The 19,013-nt window shown below is 39.7% G+C and overlaps 1 protein-coding gene across 5 annotated transcripts in view; it reads right to left on the reverse strand.

Moving 5' to 3' along the window:
• Positions 1-3,533: 3,533 nt before the first annotated feature.
• The window catches only part of BICD1 (BICD cargo adaptor 1), a 191,313-nt gene continuing 175,833 nt past the window's right edge, over positions 3,534-19,013 (reverse strand). For 2 of the 5 annotated variants that reach the window (XM_070410465.1, XM_070410464.1), the window contains exons 9-10: positions 9,645-9,720; positions 3,534-3,753 (exon numbers count right to left, since the gene is read on the reverse strand). In XM_070410465.1, the coding sequence (XP_070266566.1) occupies positions 3,633-3,753; positions 9,645-9,720 (197 nt within the window). In that variant the 3' untranslated portion in view covers positions 3,534-3,632. Of the gene's footprint in view, positions 3,754-9,644; positions 9,731-19,013 lie in introns of all 5 variants that reach the window. The other 3 variants (XM_070410466.1, XM_070410467.1, XM_070410469.1) reach the window with 3 other exon arrangements.

Below are 19,013 nucleotides of genomic sequence, written 5' to 3' on the forward strand. Positions count from 1 at the left end.
CTGAGGACATTTGTTTTTTTTTTTAGACTGACAATTGAGGCTTTTTATAGTAAAATCACTATATTCTGGATAACTTTAAAGATATGAAATACAGCTGCAAGAAAAAATACCAACAATCTTGTTTTATTTTTTACCAAATATTTTGGAAAAATTAGGATTGCTATCCTACTTTCAAGGAATAAAATATTTTATGGCTAACCAGAATACTTTATTTTTAAATCTAAAATAAAAGATCAATAGGATTATGAAATCCTAGAATTTTAATACATCATCATAAGATATGTTACCACTTAAGTTAATCCTTACTGGACAATAAATATTTAATTTTGTAAAAACAAATCATCATCATTATCAATTTTGATATTAATTTACCACTGTTAAGAATCTCTTTCCTAGAGTTAATATAAATCCCTCACACTGAAGACTGTTTTTCTTATTCTAGTCTTAATAACAATGTCGATAGCTGGTATCTATCATTGGTTACATTTTCTTGCAGATCAATAGTCTACGTCTTCCTTAGGCTAAAGTTTAATCTTTCTGAATAGGTCTTCTCTTAATTACTTAATAACTTTGATTTCTCAAAGTTATCCAAATTCCTCTTATTGAAACAGAATTGGATGGAAGGGATATGATTGGAAAGATTAATCCGAGGGTCCTGTATGCTCCTGGGCCCTCAGGCCAAAGACAAGATACCGCTCCTTTTTATTTTATCATTTAACTAAAAACAATCCTCAGTAGAAAGCATTTCTGCATATTGTCCTTTTCAGTGTGGTGATTGTGCTTACTTTTTAAAAATTACCTGGTTACTCTGCTAACCACACTTGCTAGTTACTTTTAATCTTTGCCCACTGTGTTTGAAATAATTAGCCGGTATTTTTGTATTTCTGTAGTCTTTTCCCCCCACATCTCTCTTCAAGTGGTTTTACTGAGGGTTTTTTTTTGTTTTTGTTTTTTCCACTAATACTTCAATTTCAATCATGATATTCTTTACAGGTATACTGATTTTTTTTTTTTATCAGCGCTACACATATTTATTCATTTTAAATAAATATAGATGAGGCTGAGTTCAAACTATGCTAAATGATGCCACAGTGTAAATACATGGAATTCTCTCTTACTGCTTGGGGACTATGACCTAATTTTGTGCCGAAAATTAGAAATTTATTTCCAAGTTTCTATACCTTCTTGGCAAAGTTTTGCTAAAATGAACCTTTTTATAGAATTGATGTTTCAAAAGAAATATTTCCCATTCTGTTCATAAAAAGGAACTGAAAAAAATTAATATAGACTTGATAAAATTTCTATTGGAAGAAAAAAAAGTGTTGTCCGTGACCTGGCCTTTCACTGGGGCATAAATACCAAGAAAGAGAGCAACAATGCAATACTGCACCATCAGTAGGATGACTGCTCTACAGTTATACAGAGACAATGCTTTCTGCTGAATTCCCTGCACCAGCAACAAAACTGATGAGGCCATACAGAAAGATGTTCTGAGGTACTTTTTAGATTGGCGTATTTTCCCCCAGGCACAAACAGTTTTTATTAAATGTCAGCTTTGCAGCTATACCACTTCTCAGGTCCACACACATAATACTTGAAAAAGAAAGAACAAAAAGGAAAAAAGAGAAAGCAGTGGTGAGGAGTAGCTACCTTTAATTGAACTCTGATACAATCCACACTGTCTCACTAACACTGGTACAGGGCAGATACAACACCAATAAAATGAAGAAGGTGTTCAGGAACAGCAAGGCCATTGCAGGTGGGGGAAAAACAGAAGGCTAGGCTGCCACGATCGAGACTTTATGAAGATTTGTCTCTTTTTCTGTTTCTTTAATCTGAATCTCTATGTATGGTGAAGATTTCTAACGACTTCAAGTTGCATAATAAACGACATTGTTGAAAATAGCACTCCTATATAAGAAATTACAAACCTCTTGGTTGCTTTGGTAATAGTGACCACAACTTCACAGGTGCATGACTGATGAAAGCTCCTGCACTGTGCTTTATGACTTACCGACTGGCCGCCATCCTTGATGGACCATTCCATCAGTGTTCCACCCACTCCTGCTCAATAGTCTGAGTGGCTCTGACGAGATCTTCATTATTAGAGCCCTGTATTGTTAACCATCTTCTATGTTAACAGTGAGGATTGTGTTTGTTTTAAAGAGAAGTTACAGATACTGTTACATGAACAGGTCAAACCGTTATGATTGTAAATAAGTTAAGGCTACCTGACTAGACAAGGAATCAGGGCTAGGAGCAATTGTGTGGGCAGCACTTGATAGTTAAGGAGCCCAAGAGTGTTAGACCTTTCAGCCCAATTAGCTGTTTTCCTTGTGTGTCAGATTATGTGCAAACTAAATTTTGCCATGAAAATCTACTGCCTTAAACCAAGTCATAAGTTACCCAGCAGAATTTGTAAATGAACTAGGAACATGTATGATCTCAATATGTATAATATGATTGTAGGCACCTGAGTGTTTGTCAAAAGTAGACAATGAGCTAAGGTTTATTATCTATTATTTTTTTGGCAAGGAAGATTCATTATGAAAAAACTAACAACAACAACACATACAATTTTAATCACTATTTGAACACTTTCTGGGTAAATTCATTAACTGAAAGCGAACTTACATCTATCTATGTATATATTTTCCCCATTTGTATTTGATACCTTTCAGTGGGAAAGACTCATAGGAGGACCCTGAATTTGGGAGAAGTAAAAAAAAAAACAAACTCTGGTCATTAAATAAACACACCATTTCCCCCCTCGTGTTTTTCAGCCTTCTTTAACGTCATCACACACACATATACACACACAAAGGAGCAGCACCAGTGCATCTACTCATCTGCAATTTTAAAAAATTAAAGATGCCGTCAAAAGTTGAATAAGTCAATGAATCATAACATAGTCTCTTTCTTAGATTTACTTAATGTCCAGTGAAGACTTCTAGTTAAAAAAAAATCCAGCAGTTAATGAGCTGATTAGAAAGTAAGTGCATAAACAATATCAGTGTAGCAGCAAAATACAGTTACTGTTAACATTCCGATGCACCTCATTTATCATTTTTGTGCAAGAAAAATGTCCACAGTCTGGCCCATACCAGATTTCAATCTCTATTGCAACTCATACTTAATGGAGCAAATGATGCTTCTTTAAAAATCAATGAATTAAGTTCACCTCTTAGAGAAATGATTTTTATAGACATAAACCACGTGGCAAATAAAAGCACAAAATAAATACCAATGGTGAAAAAAACAGTGGAATCAATTTCTACAGCCGAATGTGACGTTTGAGGAAGGATGATTTTACAATATATGTATTTTACACGGTCTTAGGTCTCTCTAATGCTATCGAGATAAAGCCAGTCGTCTGAGCTACGTGTCCTGTGTTCTTTGTTTGTTTGTTTTTTATTTCATTGAACTGTGGCCATTTCATTGCAGAAGTTCATCTGTGACTTAGAGAAACCATAATACGTTGTATCACACCGGAGTCTGGGCTTTGTGTTAATCTTCTCAAGTTTCTTTCATCTTCCCAAGTGACGGGCATTAATCCCACCACAACGTCTAACCACCGAGAAGCAAACAGCAGCTGGGTCTTGGGCAGTGTCCTGGGTGTGGCTACAAAACGTTCACCCCAGATGTTCGTCCGCGGGAGGTGCAGAGGAGGGGTCGGGAGGCTTGGAGAGACAGTGGAGCGGGGCGCACTGCGAGCTGGAATGTGGCGGCTCCTCGGGGAGAGCTATGTCAGGACTGAAAACGAGAGACAAGCGTGTCAGCAAGGAAGGCAGCGACAGGGGCCAGGCGAGGCAGGCACAGTATGTTCACTGAAACGGAAAAAGAAACATGAACAGAAATTCTGCAGGGGAGATGGTTTACATCGAAAGCATGCCACGACAACCGCCGCTTTTCGAAACCGCTCGCGAAACAGAAAAAGGAAACGTGTTAGGGAAACATGGAAACGCTTCCTTGCGATTCCCTTCTTTTTCCATTTTCGCACAGTCTCGTTCCCCTCGGTCTCTGGGTTAGGTGCAAGGTTTTTTAAGATCAGTCTGTCTCAGACTTTAATGCGTACTCCGGTCCCCGGGGGAGCTTGGTAAAATGCAGAATCTGCTTCTACAGGGAGGACCTGAGAACCTGCATTTCTGACAAGCGCCCGGGGACCAAGGCTTCTAGAGGATTCTAAGTCAGTTCTATGGTAGATCCGGATGCAACAGGATAATTAATCTGCCGCTGGATTGCTAATTTGCTCCAAGTGCTCCCCCTATCTGCTTTAGCTTGGCAGTTTAAATAAGACTGTAGAGAGTTTTAAATAAAGCCTTTTCTATCTGCTAAGTATATAATGCCCACTTCCGCAAGACCTCGCAGAGCCTCTGGTTTAAATAAACTCAGACATGCTCAGGCTCATCAGTACCATGAGAAATAATCCTGAAGAACAAGGAAGCAAAATTACTGCATTTCCTAAGGTAAAACTACAAATCGAATCTGGGTTCAGATTTTTTTGAAATCTAATGGAGGGGAAAAAAAATACCCACTGTGGGGATATTTGTATTATTGAAAGAGATCAGCATTTTCCCATAACTCTGCTTCCCCTCCCCTTATATTATGGAATTTAGTGCCATATAATTCATTTCTGACAGGAGTAATGTTTGAGAAAACTATTCAAGGTTCATTGTTATTATTATTACTAGAGGCCCAGTGCACAAAATTCATGCACAGGTAGGGTCCTTAATAGCTGCCAGCTGCCGGCCTGTCATAGTGAAAGATCAAACTCCTGGTTGGTAGAACTCTCGAGGGGACACTTTGCATATTAGGCGTTTATATATATAGATAATTTACTTATTTATACATAGCTTTTGAGCTAATATTATCATTGAAGTCAGTCAAAAATGATCATTAAAACAATTTTATTTATTTTTATTTTTTTAAATATATTTTATTGATTTTTTTACAGAGAGGAAGGGAGAAAGATAGAGAGCTGGAAACATTGATGAGAGAGAAACATCAATCAGCTGCCTCCTGCACACTCCCTACTGGGTATGTGCCCGCAACCAAAGTACATGCCCTTGACCGGAATCGAACCCGGGACCCTTGAGTCCGCAGGCCGATGCTCTATCCCCTGAGCCAAGCCAGTTAGGGCTACAATTTTAATCTTTGGTGCTGAAATGACCCTTCAGGTATGCATGCCTCAAAATATCAGAATTTTGATACGAAACCAAAATTATGCCAAATACCCATCTGCTTGAGGTCACTCTTACTTCCCAAAGTCTTTGACCTGCCATACATTTAGTTGAAAAGGAGATATGCTCTTCTGTAGAGTTGGGAGCAGCAGTAATAAAAATGATTTTTCCTATTTATTTTAAAAACGTGGTAGGTAAACAGGGGAGACCTGGTTTCAAGAGGACTGGGGGAATATTTCGTGGCAAGACTCTCTCTCCCCGCTCCAGACAGTCAGACGGCCCGGGAAACGCCGCAGCAGACAGACTTTCTCACAGACCCGAAAGAGTTTCTTTCTGTTAAATCCGCACGATTTAGAATGAGTTTCTTTTCAGGGCACCAAACATGTTCCTCAGCTAATGGCAAGTGGGACAAGGAATACATGTTGAAGGCCGTGTGTAGTTCAATGGAGAAAGGAAGACAAGCCTTTCTGCCTGGCCAGCTGAAGTGTGCAGCAACAGCTTACTCACAGGGTCCCGCTCACTTAGCCCAACCTTGGCAGTATGTCATTCATGATCATTTAAAAAGTGTTTTCAAGGTGAAGGGATTAGGAAGTACAAATTGGCAGTTACAAAATAGTCACAGGGATGTAAAGTGCAGCACAGGGAATATAGACAATAACATTATAATAACTACGTATGGTGCCAGGTGGGTACTAGACTTATAGGGGGAAATACTTCGTAAATTATAGAAATGTCTAACTATGCTGTATACCTGAAACGAACAGAATATTTAATGTCAACTGTAATTGTACAATTGGAAAAAATTTAAAAATTTTTTCCATTACTTCAGATTGCTTACATGGTATGATATTATAAATATCTTGTATTATAGTATTACTATTCTAAATTTGCATGAATGCAATCACACTGCACATATGTGGTAGAAGCATATTTTTGGTTTACAGAATAAGAAGTTATTTCTAAAATGTAAATATTTGACAGGTTCTAATGATTAGCATAGGAAAGAATTCAGTTTCAATTCTGACTGCTAAATATCTTTAGGAGCTCACTCATTGTTCAGTCTTTACCATTTACAAGTTTAATTTATGTAGGTAAAACCATGTTGTGAACAGTAGGTCTAGGGACTATTACTAAGTACAAAAATGGATATATCTTCAGAAAGGTTTCTTTTCCCAAGTAAGCAAGTTCTTGGAGAAAAATATGAAATACCAAATATTTCTATGTATTTAAATATTACATCCAACAATGCAATACATTGGGTAACCCTTTCGTATTATGGTTTTTATTATGTACTAGAGGCCCAGTGCATGAAATTCATGCACTCGGGGGTGGGGGTCCCTCATCTTGGCCTGCGCCCTCTCCCAGTCTGGGAGCCCTCAGGGGATGTCTGACTGATGTGGGGAGTGGGCCTAAGCCAGCAGTTGGACACCCTTAGTGCTGCCATGGAGGCGGGAGAGGCTCCTGCCACTGCCAGCCATGAGCCAGCTTCTGGGTGAGTGGTGCTCCCTCTGTGGGAACGCACTGACCACCAGGGGGCAGCTCCTGCGTTGAGCGTCTGCCCCCTTGGTGGCTGGTGCGCATCATAGCAACTGGTTGATTTGCATATTAGCCTTTTATTATATAGGATAAACAACTTTAGTAATTTAACTCTACACTGGAATCAGCCTGTAAAACACATATATGGAAAGTTCTATATTTTTAAATATGAGAACATGTTCTTTTATTCAAAACCATATACCTAAAATTTTATCCTAACATATATATAAGTTTTGGGAAGTATAAAACAATTTTTAAAGTGAGAAACAGAAGTAGAACACCTGATCTGAAATCACTCAACATTCTTAGCATGTTTTGTTTTTCATTGAACAAATGAACCTTTTCAATTCAGGGATAAAGAGTTAACATGGGTGGTTTAAGCACTCTCTGACTTTGCTTCTCACAGCATAACTAAAGGGGGAGTTATGCATCTCCAGGCAGTGCCCCGGTACATGGTGGTGGTTAGGAGAGTCATTGGGCTCAGTTGCTTTAAGGATGGGCGACCCTGAATAAGTCATTTTATCTCCCCAAACCACATTTTCCTTATTTTCAAATGGGTGTAATAACTGTTTACCTTATGGGGGTTGTAGTGATTAATAAGTATAAAGAATTTAACACTTGTGTACGGAAGAACTCGAAGGTTGACTGTGTTAAGTTTTCTGTCAGAAAGAAGTGAAAAGGGCAGTAAGGACATTTAATTTGATCCATTTGGCAGTGGGTATAGGTGGGAAGGAAGCCAGTCGTAATTCCAGCAACTCAGAAAAGGACGGTCTTTTCAGGTCTAAATGCATTTTGTCATTTCTCTGTGTGGACCACAATGAGGGACAGTGGAAGTCTGCTTGGGATCACGCTGTATTCATGTGGGTAGAAACCAGAAACATTTGCAATTCATTAACTTTTTTTTTTTTAAGTAAATCATTTGTGCGGAGGTAGCAAGCAATCTAAATTCAGTCATTTCAGAAGGTATGGGACTGGGGCAGGTAACCATTTAGTCAAACTGGTTCTCAAAAAAAAAAAAAAGGGCAACATGAAATAAAAGTAATGTTAAAAATATCCCCCAATAGCCGTCTCCACTCTTTGCCCACGCTAATTACAGAGAGGGCAGGTCTGTGTCTTGAGGAAAGGGCAGGCACTGAGCACGGTTAGCAGCAATATCAGATATCAAGAGCACACTGGGGGCCAGGCCTGTGCCTCCTTCTCATCCTTCCTTTATAAGAGATGGAACTCAGCCAGCAAAAGTAACTTTCCAAGAATGCACAACTGGTATGTGTTAGAGATGGAATTGAAACCCAAGCAATCTGACTTCAAAGCTCCTTCACTCCTCCCTGGAAGCAGTAGTTACTAAGCACCTGTCACGTCCCTGGCACCCTGTCCCAGGCCCTGGGAGGGGGGGTGCTGGGCGGAGAATGAACTGCAGGTGTAGAGCCCATGTTCTTCACCACTACCTGCAGAAAATAGACTGAGGTGGGTTTGAACATTTATAATTGCATTTCCTTACATAATTGAAATTAGTCTAAGCTGCCTACGGTAGACTAATGGCACTTGTACGTTCACGGAGAACTTTCCTGAAGGAAAACCCTGCTGCTGGAAGTGGTGGGGGAGGCAGGCTGAGATAGCAATCAGGAGACCCAGGCGTGGGGCCTCTTTAATCATATCCCTTTTCCTGCTGACTCAATGTCCCACTTAGCAGGCTGCACAACTGCCTCAGGGACCAAGTCACACTGGGGCTTTGGGGCCACTGTTTCTGGGCAACACCTGTGACACCCGCCCCCCCCCCCCCCCCCCCCCCCCACTCTCCAGCTAAGCCCCAGCCACCGCAGCCTGCTACAGACACCTACTCCTCAGACACACATGGAAGCACGTTCGAGCCTGCCCTACTCAAAAGAAGCCCGGCCTGGTAGAAGCAAGAACAGTCAGCAGGTAGAAAAGCCACGCCAGACTATAAAAGTTTGGCACCGTCAGAGATGAAATATTACGGGAGGAGGATGAGGTCCTGACGGGGTGCTCCATGCTGTGAAAGTTCACCCAGGACGAGAATTCATGATGGACAGGCAACGCTTTCCCTGGAGTAGAAACTGCCAGCGCCCTCTCTAGCTGAGTGTCCAGGGAGCATGGGGACCTGCCTTTTAATTTCTTCAGTTAATCTCGCATGAAGGGCTCTGTCACTGCAAATATTCCTTTTGGAAATGCCAATTACAAGTTTTTCTCCACCTTTCAATGTCAGCTTTAATGAGGGCACTGAATGGACAGAAAACGGAAACACGTTCATAATGTTGTCTTAGAACAGACATTACATATGCTTTATATCCTTCCTGTTTGTTTGAGGAATATATATATATATATATATATATATATATATATATTTACATATATATATATTTAAATATATTTTATTGATTTTTCACAGAGAGGAAAGGAGAGGGATAGAGAGTTAGAAACATCGATGAGAGAGAAACATCGATCAGCTGCCTCCTGCACACCTCCCGCTGGGGATGTGCCCGCAACCAAGGTACATACCCTTGACCGGAATCAAACCCGGGACCCTTCAGTCCGCAGGCCGACACTCTATCCACTGAGCCAAACCGGCCAGGGCAGGAATATATTCTAAGGACAATGGACAAACAAACAAACAAAAAGTAGGGCCAACATCCTCACAATTCCAGGCTTTCTGTTTGGGAATATAATGAAACACTGGGCTAGTGCAAATAGCTAGTCCTGCTAGCATCCAGGAAAACAAACGCTAGCTCTCTTGGATTTCCATTAGGTCCACATGGACTTCAGGTAACCACTGTGTGTTCATATCACCCATTGGAATAAAAGGTAGCAAGTGAAATGATGTATAGGCGATTATGATGTTGAAAAGGAGAGCTTGGGGTGTATGGCTCTGACATGCAGTTGGGTGGGGAGAGAAAGGGCGTCTGAATTTACCTGACCGTCGGGCAGTCTTGCCTCCCGGCTAGTTGTGAGCACTGTGGCGGTACGGAGGCAGCAGGCTGCTGACAATCTACAAGAAACTGATAAATTAGACATGTATACAAAGAGACGACAGAGCATCATGTTAGTAACTAAAGCAGTTGCCTGAGAGATTTAGTGAGGAATGTGTATTCACACAGAAACATCTGGATTAAGCTATTTACACCCACCCCCTCTGAATTCATGCCATTAGAAAAGACAAGACTTTTTTCTTAAATACCGTATTAAAAAATTAGTGACACGAAATTAGTAATGAGATTTCTCAAGCACATTAGGACATATGTGGCCATTCATATTTGGTGCTTCGATATATCTGAAAGTAAAGGGTCTTTTAATATAATGAAAAATCTTCAAGTTCTGAACTTGCCCATGATGGTAGTGACTTGCTTCGCACTTAGATCTGCTATTCCAAAATGGAATAATTTCAGGTAACTGACTTTATTGTCAGGACAGCTGGGCATAGTATCAATCCCATAGGTACACTGAGAAAAGCATTGAGAAAAGTAATCTTTCCCATTACTAATAGAAGGATATCAGGGAAGAAAATCATCTTTACAGTTTTCTGAAAATAGATTTCTTGTATTTATCACAAGAAATAATTGGTTAGCAGAAATCTTAGAATGTGTAAATTGTTAGTAACTTGGACTGATGGAGAAAACCAATCTGAATGGGAAATCCACTTTTGTTTTATTTTTGCCATTTAAAAGTATATAATGTATAACTCATGCTAGGTTAACAAAGTGCTAGCTAATAGAAGTCCATGCTTTAGCTGATCAATTACATTAATCATCTATCTACTCCAAAAAAGACCACTGGGTGTTCTCAAATAATCAAAGAACAGTCTTTACTGGTACCAGGCCGACCACACTAGAATTACCAAGGAAACTGGCTAAAAATACATAGATTATATTTTTGCCAAAAGATTTGGCAAAAAAGTTAAAATTCAAGTTAGACTTAAAAGTTCGATTATTCTTAAATATTTGCAAAATTTCCTCTTGCTAACTGCTTAGACTATGTGTTTGCTAGCCTGCCTCTTTCCCCATGTTATGTAGATAATATTTAAGATAAATTCTCAATTTACAGCCTTGAATTAATGGGAATGTATTTAAAAAATCTGTATTCCAAAGCTGTGTCCAAGTATTGCTTGTTCTAAAGCCAGTATATCCTCTATTATAACAAAACCTGACTATAGAACTCCAGACTATCAAAATTCATGAAAGTTGCTGATGCTTTTGTATAAGATATTGAAAACACACTAAAGCTGTCTGTGATGCAGAGTAGAACACAATAGAAGGCAGGCTTGGTTTGAGTTCATTCAGGAGAACATTATTGAAGGGACCCTTTAACAAGGTGGTCTTTGTTGGAGAGTAACTTATTAATTATTGCTTATTAATAGGAATGAGATCTGATTCTTGTTTAGTATCTGATATTCAGATTACATACTCAGTAAAAGTCCTTCAAATGTAACAAATATTTCTGTTTTCTCTGCTGTGAGGGATTCTTTTTGTTTTTAACTCTTTGTTTTCTCATTTTGCAGCTTGATTAGCTCAATGATTCCCTTTTGTAGAAACTCAGAGTCTTAAAGGATGAATTCCTTTATCCTCCTTTTATCTTTTCTAAAGGATTTTCTAAGTGATAATTTAGGAACATTTTGGACTAATTTAGATAAGGATTCTGATACAGCCAGGTGTGTGCTGCCCTCCCATGGTGCATTTGGGTAATGCAATGGATGCAAATGAACATGAATCCTTAGAAAACATGCTGGAATCTGGCCTTACGCCTTACATTGCAGGGGAGGTATAAATATAACTCTTTTATAGCAAAGTTTTGGCCTCCATTAAATGGCAAACCCTAGAATCTGTGCCAATGCGGTCACAGATTATTCATTTGAAATATGTTTTGTGTTGAAAATTGGAAAACCGGTGAGCAGGACTACAAGGCACTACCTAAATGAACTGTTTAATATGAGGTAGATATTCCTTCCATCTCTAGTGAATTGATATTCACTATTATGAATATTACTTCTTTAGAAGTAATATTCTTCATGAATATTACTTCTTTAGAAGTAATATTCTCTGGATAATTATTACTCACTTTTTCATTTATTATTTATATGTATTTAAGGAATAAAAAGTAAATTCCATAAATAAGATGGTGATAGATGAAAAAAAAAAAAGAAATTAAGAAAATAGCTGTATTGCTCCAACTCAATTTTCTTCTAAATTCTTCTCAGGTCAGTAGCCTCCAATCATGTCTAACCCCACTGAACAGCCCGTGTATTAGCATGTACTGGGTAAAATGAAAGGGATGGGTTGGGAGATTGAGAAAATCCCTTCCAGCCCAGAGATGCTGTGGGCTTTACCTGAACTCACCAGCTCGGTCTAGCAGCTGGTAAACTCACTCCTGAAGGAACTAGGCCTCGTTTCATAGTAGAGAGTGTAAAAAGTGAAAATTATGTATCTTAAGGAGGAGGCACTGCAGAACCCCAGCAGTCACTGCTGTTATCTGGGCCACCAAAATTCGCCTCAACCATTCAACAGTCAAGTTAAACTTCTATTATGTGTCTGAAACTATGTTTGGAGGTGCAGATAAAAGGAAAACAGAGAAGATACAGTCCCTGGTCAATTGAGAAACACAAGCACATTCAACAAGCAATTACAATAAAAGTGTCATGACGGTGATGATGGTGATGATGATGATGACAGCAGCTCACACTTACTGATTGATGGCCATGTACCCGGCACTGTGCAGGCACTGAAATGCAGGCCCTCCTTTAACCCTGTTTTATTATTCCCAAGTTATGGATGAGGAAAGAGGGATTTTGGTTAAGTAACTTGCCAAAGTCCACTAAGAGCCGGGCTGAGATTTGAATCTAGGACTGTATGATCCAAGGGCTGAGTTAAACCTATAGACACCTCACTGCCTTACTTCCCATGATAGGGAAGTTAGGGCTCTCAGAGCAGAAACAATGAACTAAATCTAAGTGGCCAGGGAACGCTCCCTGGAGGTTGTGACATCTGTGATGTACACTGAAAAATATGAGTTGTCCAGGAACTTCTTAGCAACGATTACATGTTTATGGTCTCTGCTAACAGTAGTTAAATATTTTACAAGATTAAAGTGTTTAGTTAAAATGTTCAGAACAGAATTAAATAACACTGTGCATTTATAGTATAAGGTCACAGGCCTGAGAAAGGTCATAGCATACCCAAGAGATTGTTAGTGCCTTAAGGGCAGAGATAAATAAAGGATGTTATTGCTAAAGCACCTGTGGGTCTGTCTTAATTACGCATGAAGAGTATCCTTGTACGACATTCCTCCATAAACAAAGGCCAAGTAGAAAGGAAGGTAGAAAAGAGAATGAGAACAAAGGAAGGAAATTACCAGCTGAATCAACATGAAGTAGTTTCTCCTGGGAACTTTATACTAGTTATCTGTCTGGAATAAGACACTCTGGAGTTCTTATTTTCACTGTTCCTACCATGAGGAAAGCAAGTATTTTTGGTATATGCGACAATATCAAAATCTCATGTATCCTGAGACTGTTTTTCTCTTTAACATTTTTCATGATCCTTGCTACTGAAACAAATGCAGAGCTTAGCATCAGAGCAGGTGGTCTACCAGAATTCATTGATTAATACAGATCACCATATATATTAACTTGCTCAAGGTCACGCAGCTGGAAAGCAGGAGAGCAAGGATTTGACTTCAGACTTTTCTGATGCTGAGGCCTATCTTCTATTCACTACTCTAGCTGTCTCTCAAATTGACACCAGCAGCCTCTAGAAAATATCAGGGTCATAGAATCAATGAGACATAAAAACTTCACCAGACATAGTAATTTGGAGGCAACCAATTACCTCAAAAACACAAAGCAAGAAAAAGGGTGCAGGGATGGGGATAATATCTAGTTTCTCTAGAGAGGTGGCTGAAATCCATGAATTTCATTGGCGAGGGAGGAAAGTCTCATCATATGTTTTCTCTTCAGGCTTCTACTATTTTAAAACTTTTCAATGCAATTTAGAAAACGATTCAAGTTTTTAAAAGTCAATGCCCACTGGTGGCTCTTTGGGTTGGGAGGGAGAGCCTCCGGTGGAAGGAGGCAGGGGACACCTCTGTTTTGGCTTCACACCTGGCTCAGAGGGCAGTGGTGGGAGTTGGTGAGGACAGTGTGGGAGAAGGATGATCTGTGGAGACCACACCCGGCTATGATGAGTAGTGGGGCTGCAGAATGGCGTTGGTGGTGGCCAGATGCTGGGCGAGAGGCAGAGCAGCAGCTCTGTGTGGCAAACAGCCTCCTCCAGAAGGGCTTGCACCCAACCCCTGGCTTTCCTGACTTGAGAACTAATGCAAGCCTACCGTTGCAGGAGATCTTATTTTCCACACCACATTTGCTTCCCTCATGACCATAAACTCCTCTGGGTGCTATGTACTTTCCCATGAAAACTATCTCTGTCCCTTGAGTTTTCCTTAGGCCAAGTTCTTTTCTTTTTTTTTTAAAAATATATTTTTATTTATTTCAGAGAGGAAGGGAGAGGGTGGGAGAAATAGAAACATCAATAATGAGAGAGAATCATTGATTAGCTGCCTCCCGCATACTCCCTACTAGGGATTGAGCCCGCAACCCAGGCATGTGCCCTGAACAGGAATTGAACTGTGAGCTCCCGGTTCATAGGTCGATGCTCAACCACTGAGACACACGAGCCAGGCAGGCCAAGTTCTTGCAAAGCACGATTTCAACTTCCCTCACTCTCCTCCTTGCTCCCTGACCATGTCCCAGTTTGTGCACTACCTTCTAAAAATGAGGTGTTCAGAAAGGAAATCGGGTGTGATAAGATGTGAGTGGCAGAGTGGAGTGGCAGAGTCTCTCCTTGTCTGAGACATCCTGCTTCTATGAAAAGAGCAGAAGCCCGTGTGGCATTTTTTCGGCAGCCACGTTTCCCTGCTATTTCCCATAAGCCTGCTTTATTTACAGATGGTGCTCTCAAGCCATGCTTCTTCCATTGTGAAGTTACAGTGTTCTGGCACTCCAGTGGAATATTTTATGTAATTTTAGCTTTCTGTTCATTTCTAATAAAAGTTTCACCTTTTCCTATCTGAACCATCTTTCAGATCTGATTCTGTCATCTAGCATATTAACTTCCTCTCCCTTTTATTTCTCTTCCAAATCAGAAAAATGTGATAAAATGATCTTGATATCTTTATATCTCAGACTAGAGGCCCAATGCATGAAATTCGTGCACGGGGTGGGGAGATGTATCTCAGCCTGGCCTGCACCCTCTCGCAATCCGGGACCCCTTGGGGGATGTCCAACTGGCAGTCAGACATTCCTCTCACAATCCAGGACCCCTCTCTCCTTACCGCCCACCTGCTCGCTCCTTACTGCTTGGCTCACTGTTCCTTAGTGCTGCCTAGGAGGCGAGAGAGGCTCCCGCCACCGCCACTGTACTCGCCAGCCATGAGCGGTGCTCCAGCTGTGGGCGCGCGCTGACTACCAGGGGGAAGCTCCTGCGTTGAGCGTCTGCCCCCTAGAGGTCAGTGCGCATCATAGTGACTGGTTGTTCTGGTCGTCCGGTCCTTCTGCCATAACGGTCACTGGGCTTTTATACATATAGATTAACAACTAATAGTAAGGCCAGGCTAAGTAGAGACAATACTTCATAAATACCAGTCTATGAATTCGGACCCTTTGAACATGTGCATTCAACCAGTTATGAATCCAAACAATTATAGTATCATCTAGAATTTCTCTGTCTAAAAAATATTGTAAAATACCTGGTTAGTTGTTTGCCAAAATTCAGGTATATTATGTTACCACTTTTCCTGGTTTTATAAGCGAGAGAATGAGGGTAAGTCTAGCATAAGTCATTCTTGATGAACTCATGCTGGTTTTTAGTAATCCCTACCGTATATTGAGCATATGAAACCCATTGCTTTCTAGAAATCTGCCAAGGATCAGCCTCAAAGTTGTAGGTCTACAGGTTAGAGAAACTACTTTCTTTTATAAGAAATTACATTTCTTCTTCTGACACGCTTAGGAATTCACCTTTTCATTTTCATATTCTATTTCTCCCTGGGACCTCTCCCCCTGTCTTTTATAAGGCCGTGATTTTTTTAGCATGTTTCCTTCAACAACAAAAAAGTGAGGAGAGGGATATATGCTTTCATTCCTTTCTCATTTTGAAAATGGCAACTCATATATTCTCAAATATTGGCAAGAGAAGTGAAAAGTCATGATACAAAGGGCAAATATGCCTCTTGGTGAGACAGTTAATATCTTTGATAACTTGGTGTACTGTTTCCAGGACTGTTAAAGAGAGACAGGCTTAATAATTAAAGAAAGAGCATGCAGAAAGAATGTAGAAGGGAGGGGAAAAGATGAAAAATAATGGTAGCATGTAAGAGTTCTTAAGTGCTGTATATATGCAAACACTAGGCTAAGCACTTTGCATGCAACAGCTCTTTCATCCTTACAAAGGAATAGGTTTTGTTTTTATTTTATAAATAAGAAACTGAGGCCTAAGTAGGTTAAGGAAATTATGCACGGTCACTTTCTGTATGGTTATTATAGTGAACAAAATCTTTTTAGTGTTCAGAATACTCAACTGAGTTTGGTTGTCATAATGCCCATTTTATAGATTAGAACACTGTGGATCAGAAGAGTTAAGTGATTTTTCTGAGGGCCCATGGAAAGAGGAACAGAGTGAGAACCTGAGCCCAGGTTTCTGACTGTCCACCCCATGCCCTTTCAGTAGAATGCCCCATAGTGCCTGTTATATAAACTGACTATGTGCCCCACCCCCCATTCATATGTTGAAACACTAACCCAGTACCTAAGAATATGACCATATTTGGAGATAGGATCTCTAAAGACATACTTAAGGTAGGGTGACTAATCCAATCTGACGAATGCTCTTATAAGCAGGGGAGATTAGGAGTTTAGCACACACCGAGAGGCCCAGGGATGCATTCACACAGATAAAAGGCAGTGAGAAGGCAGCCATGTACACATCAAGCAGAGGTCTCAGGAGAGACCAAACCTGCCCACACCTTGATCTTGGACCTCCAGCCTGCAGAACTTGGAGAAATATAAATGTCTATTGTTTAAGCTCCTCAGTCTAACTAATGCAGAGTCTTTATTCTTGATCCAAAGTGAATGCAGTTATTACTCTCTCTTACTCTGCCAACTCTTTTGTCTTAATAAACCAACAACTGAACTTCTCTTGAATTCTTCTAAGATCTACGAAGTCCAAGGGTTGAAATAAATAAATGTTTTAATTCAAGGAAACTCACATGAGAGGATATATACAGAAGGCCAGCGCACAAATTCTAAGTGAAAATCTGCACTTGAATTTCAGCAGACTTTCTTCTTAGCAAAAAGCACTTTAGAAAGATGTAAAGGTGGTCAAATCGGGGGTGTTGGGGAAAACGAAATCGATGATAGGATGTGAAATTTGAGTAATTAGGTTAGTAGAAAGTACAAGTTTCTCTGCACTGTGCACTGAAGGACAGAAAACTTGCATAATGGTTTTTAAAAGCCTCCCTAATGTAGGCATTCTGGATATTTGTGGATAATAGCACAAAGGTGCTTCCCATAGTTACTGACATATTTCTTGAGGTTTTCACACAACAATCTATGGGAATGGGTAATGGGTATATCACAATAATTTCCTTCTATTTGCCAGTGATGCTTCTATAGTAATTTTCTGTATCTCTTTGCCTTCCTCTCTCTTCTCCCCCCCCCCCGAGACCCCCCTTTGCTCCTCAACTTCCCTCCATTTTAGCATGAGATTCGGGGTCCATGAGAGACCTCTGGGTTTAGATCCTTGCTCCACCACCCAGTGAGGGACACTGAGGAACCGTTCTGAGTCTCAGTAGTTCTATCTGTGAAGCAAGGACATTAAATACCAGTCTTGCAGATACCAGGTGAAAGAACATTTGGGAAAGCACGTAGCCCGGGGTCCATTGACAGGAACTGGTCATTGATTAGATTAGGAGGGACCAAAGGGAGGAGTCAGATGACCTTGAGGTTTTCAGCATCAAGAAACAAAGTAAATCCCATCAACAAGAATGAACATTAAAAAGGCCCCAAATAGACTATATGATGAAATCATTTCAATAAGCCTTTGCTCCTCACAGTGCATTCATCTGAAATGGTCTCCCTTCTCTCTGACTATTCAGAACCGACAAGTTTCAGCCTGATCACTCCAGAAGGAAGTGTCTGCTTCCTCTAAACTCCTTCAGCACTTATCTCATCTCCACCAGCATTTCTCGTGTCCAGCTTGTGACCACTGCTATCTGCTCAGTAGACCTTATTTCCTCAGTCAGGGTGAGGGCGGCGAGGGCCTTGCCTTATAATTCTTACCATTCTTTGTTTCCCCACAGTAGTGTGCCTGGAGAATTTGCATGTGGTGCAAAAATATTTTCTAATATACTGACTACACTTCCCCTAACAGGTCTTTGGACTCGTTTCTTTACTAGTATTTTATTAATGCCATTGTCTGATGGATCCACTTGAAAAAGGGAGAGTTTACAATTTAGATATTCCTGTCATCAAAACCACATATTTCTAGTAAAAGGAATAAAAAAGAGGACATATTATTTGATAAAGATTTTAAAGCTAATTTAGTTATATCAGGTAATTAATGAAGACTTTGATGTATACATTTTAAAAATAAATTTTTAATTGCCATATTTAAAATGTGCCCAATACTAAATTATTCCTCACTAAATCTACAAAATGATTAATAGCATGTTACTGAATTAACAGAAAAATTAATGGAAAGAAGCATCAAAATACTTTCTCCTAGGAGTAACAACTTCAACAGTTACGTAGTCCTATGGATGCCTATACTTGTAAATTGAAAAAACAAACATAGGAAGTAAAAAAATTTAGGAAAAAATAAGAAAAATTTAAGGTAGAAACATTATATAAAGAGCAATAATAAGGAGAGCATGAGATAGAAACATTTATATAAATATAAACAGTAGTTAGAAAAATTCGAAATATTTTTAAAAATGAAATGATGAATTTAATGATGCATTGATTAAGAAAATGGAGATCTGTGAACAACTTTTAGCATTTTATAATCAAACACATAGAGTTAGCTATCTCATCCCTTTTTGCCAGACATATCACATATCCTATTAATACATTCATTTATCAGAAAGTACCCACAGATAATAGAATTATTTCCAACTACTCAGGGGTGCAATCTGCTAATTTATGTCACCAGACACTTCAGGTTTAACTTAACATCAATGTTTAACATGGCAAATCCCACATTTATATCCTTGATAGTCAGAAATAATCATTATTCATTA

Source organism: Myotis yumanensis, unplaced genomic scaffold, assembly GCF_028538775.1.
Source record: "Myotis yumanensis isolate MYYU_CA2020_CCGP unplaced genomic scaffold, mMyoYum1.0.hap1 SCAF_3, whole genome shotgun sequence".
NCBI lineage: Eukaryota > Metazoa > Chordata > Mammalia > Chiroptera > Vespertilionidae > Myotis > Myotis yumanensis.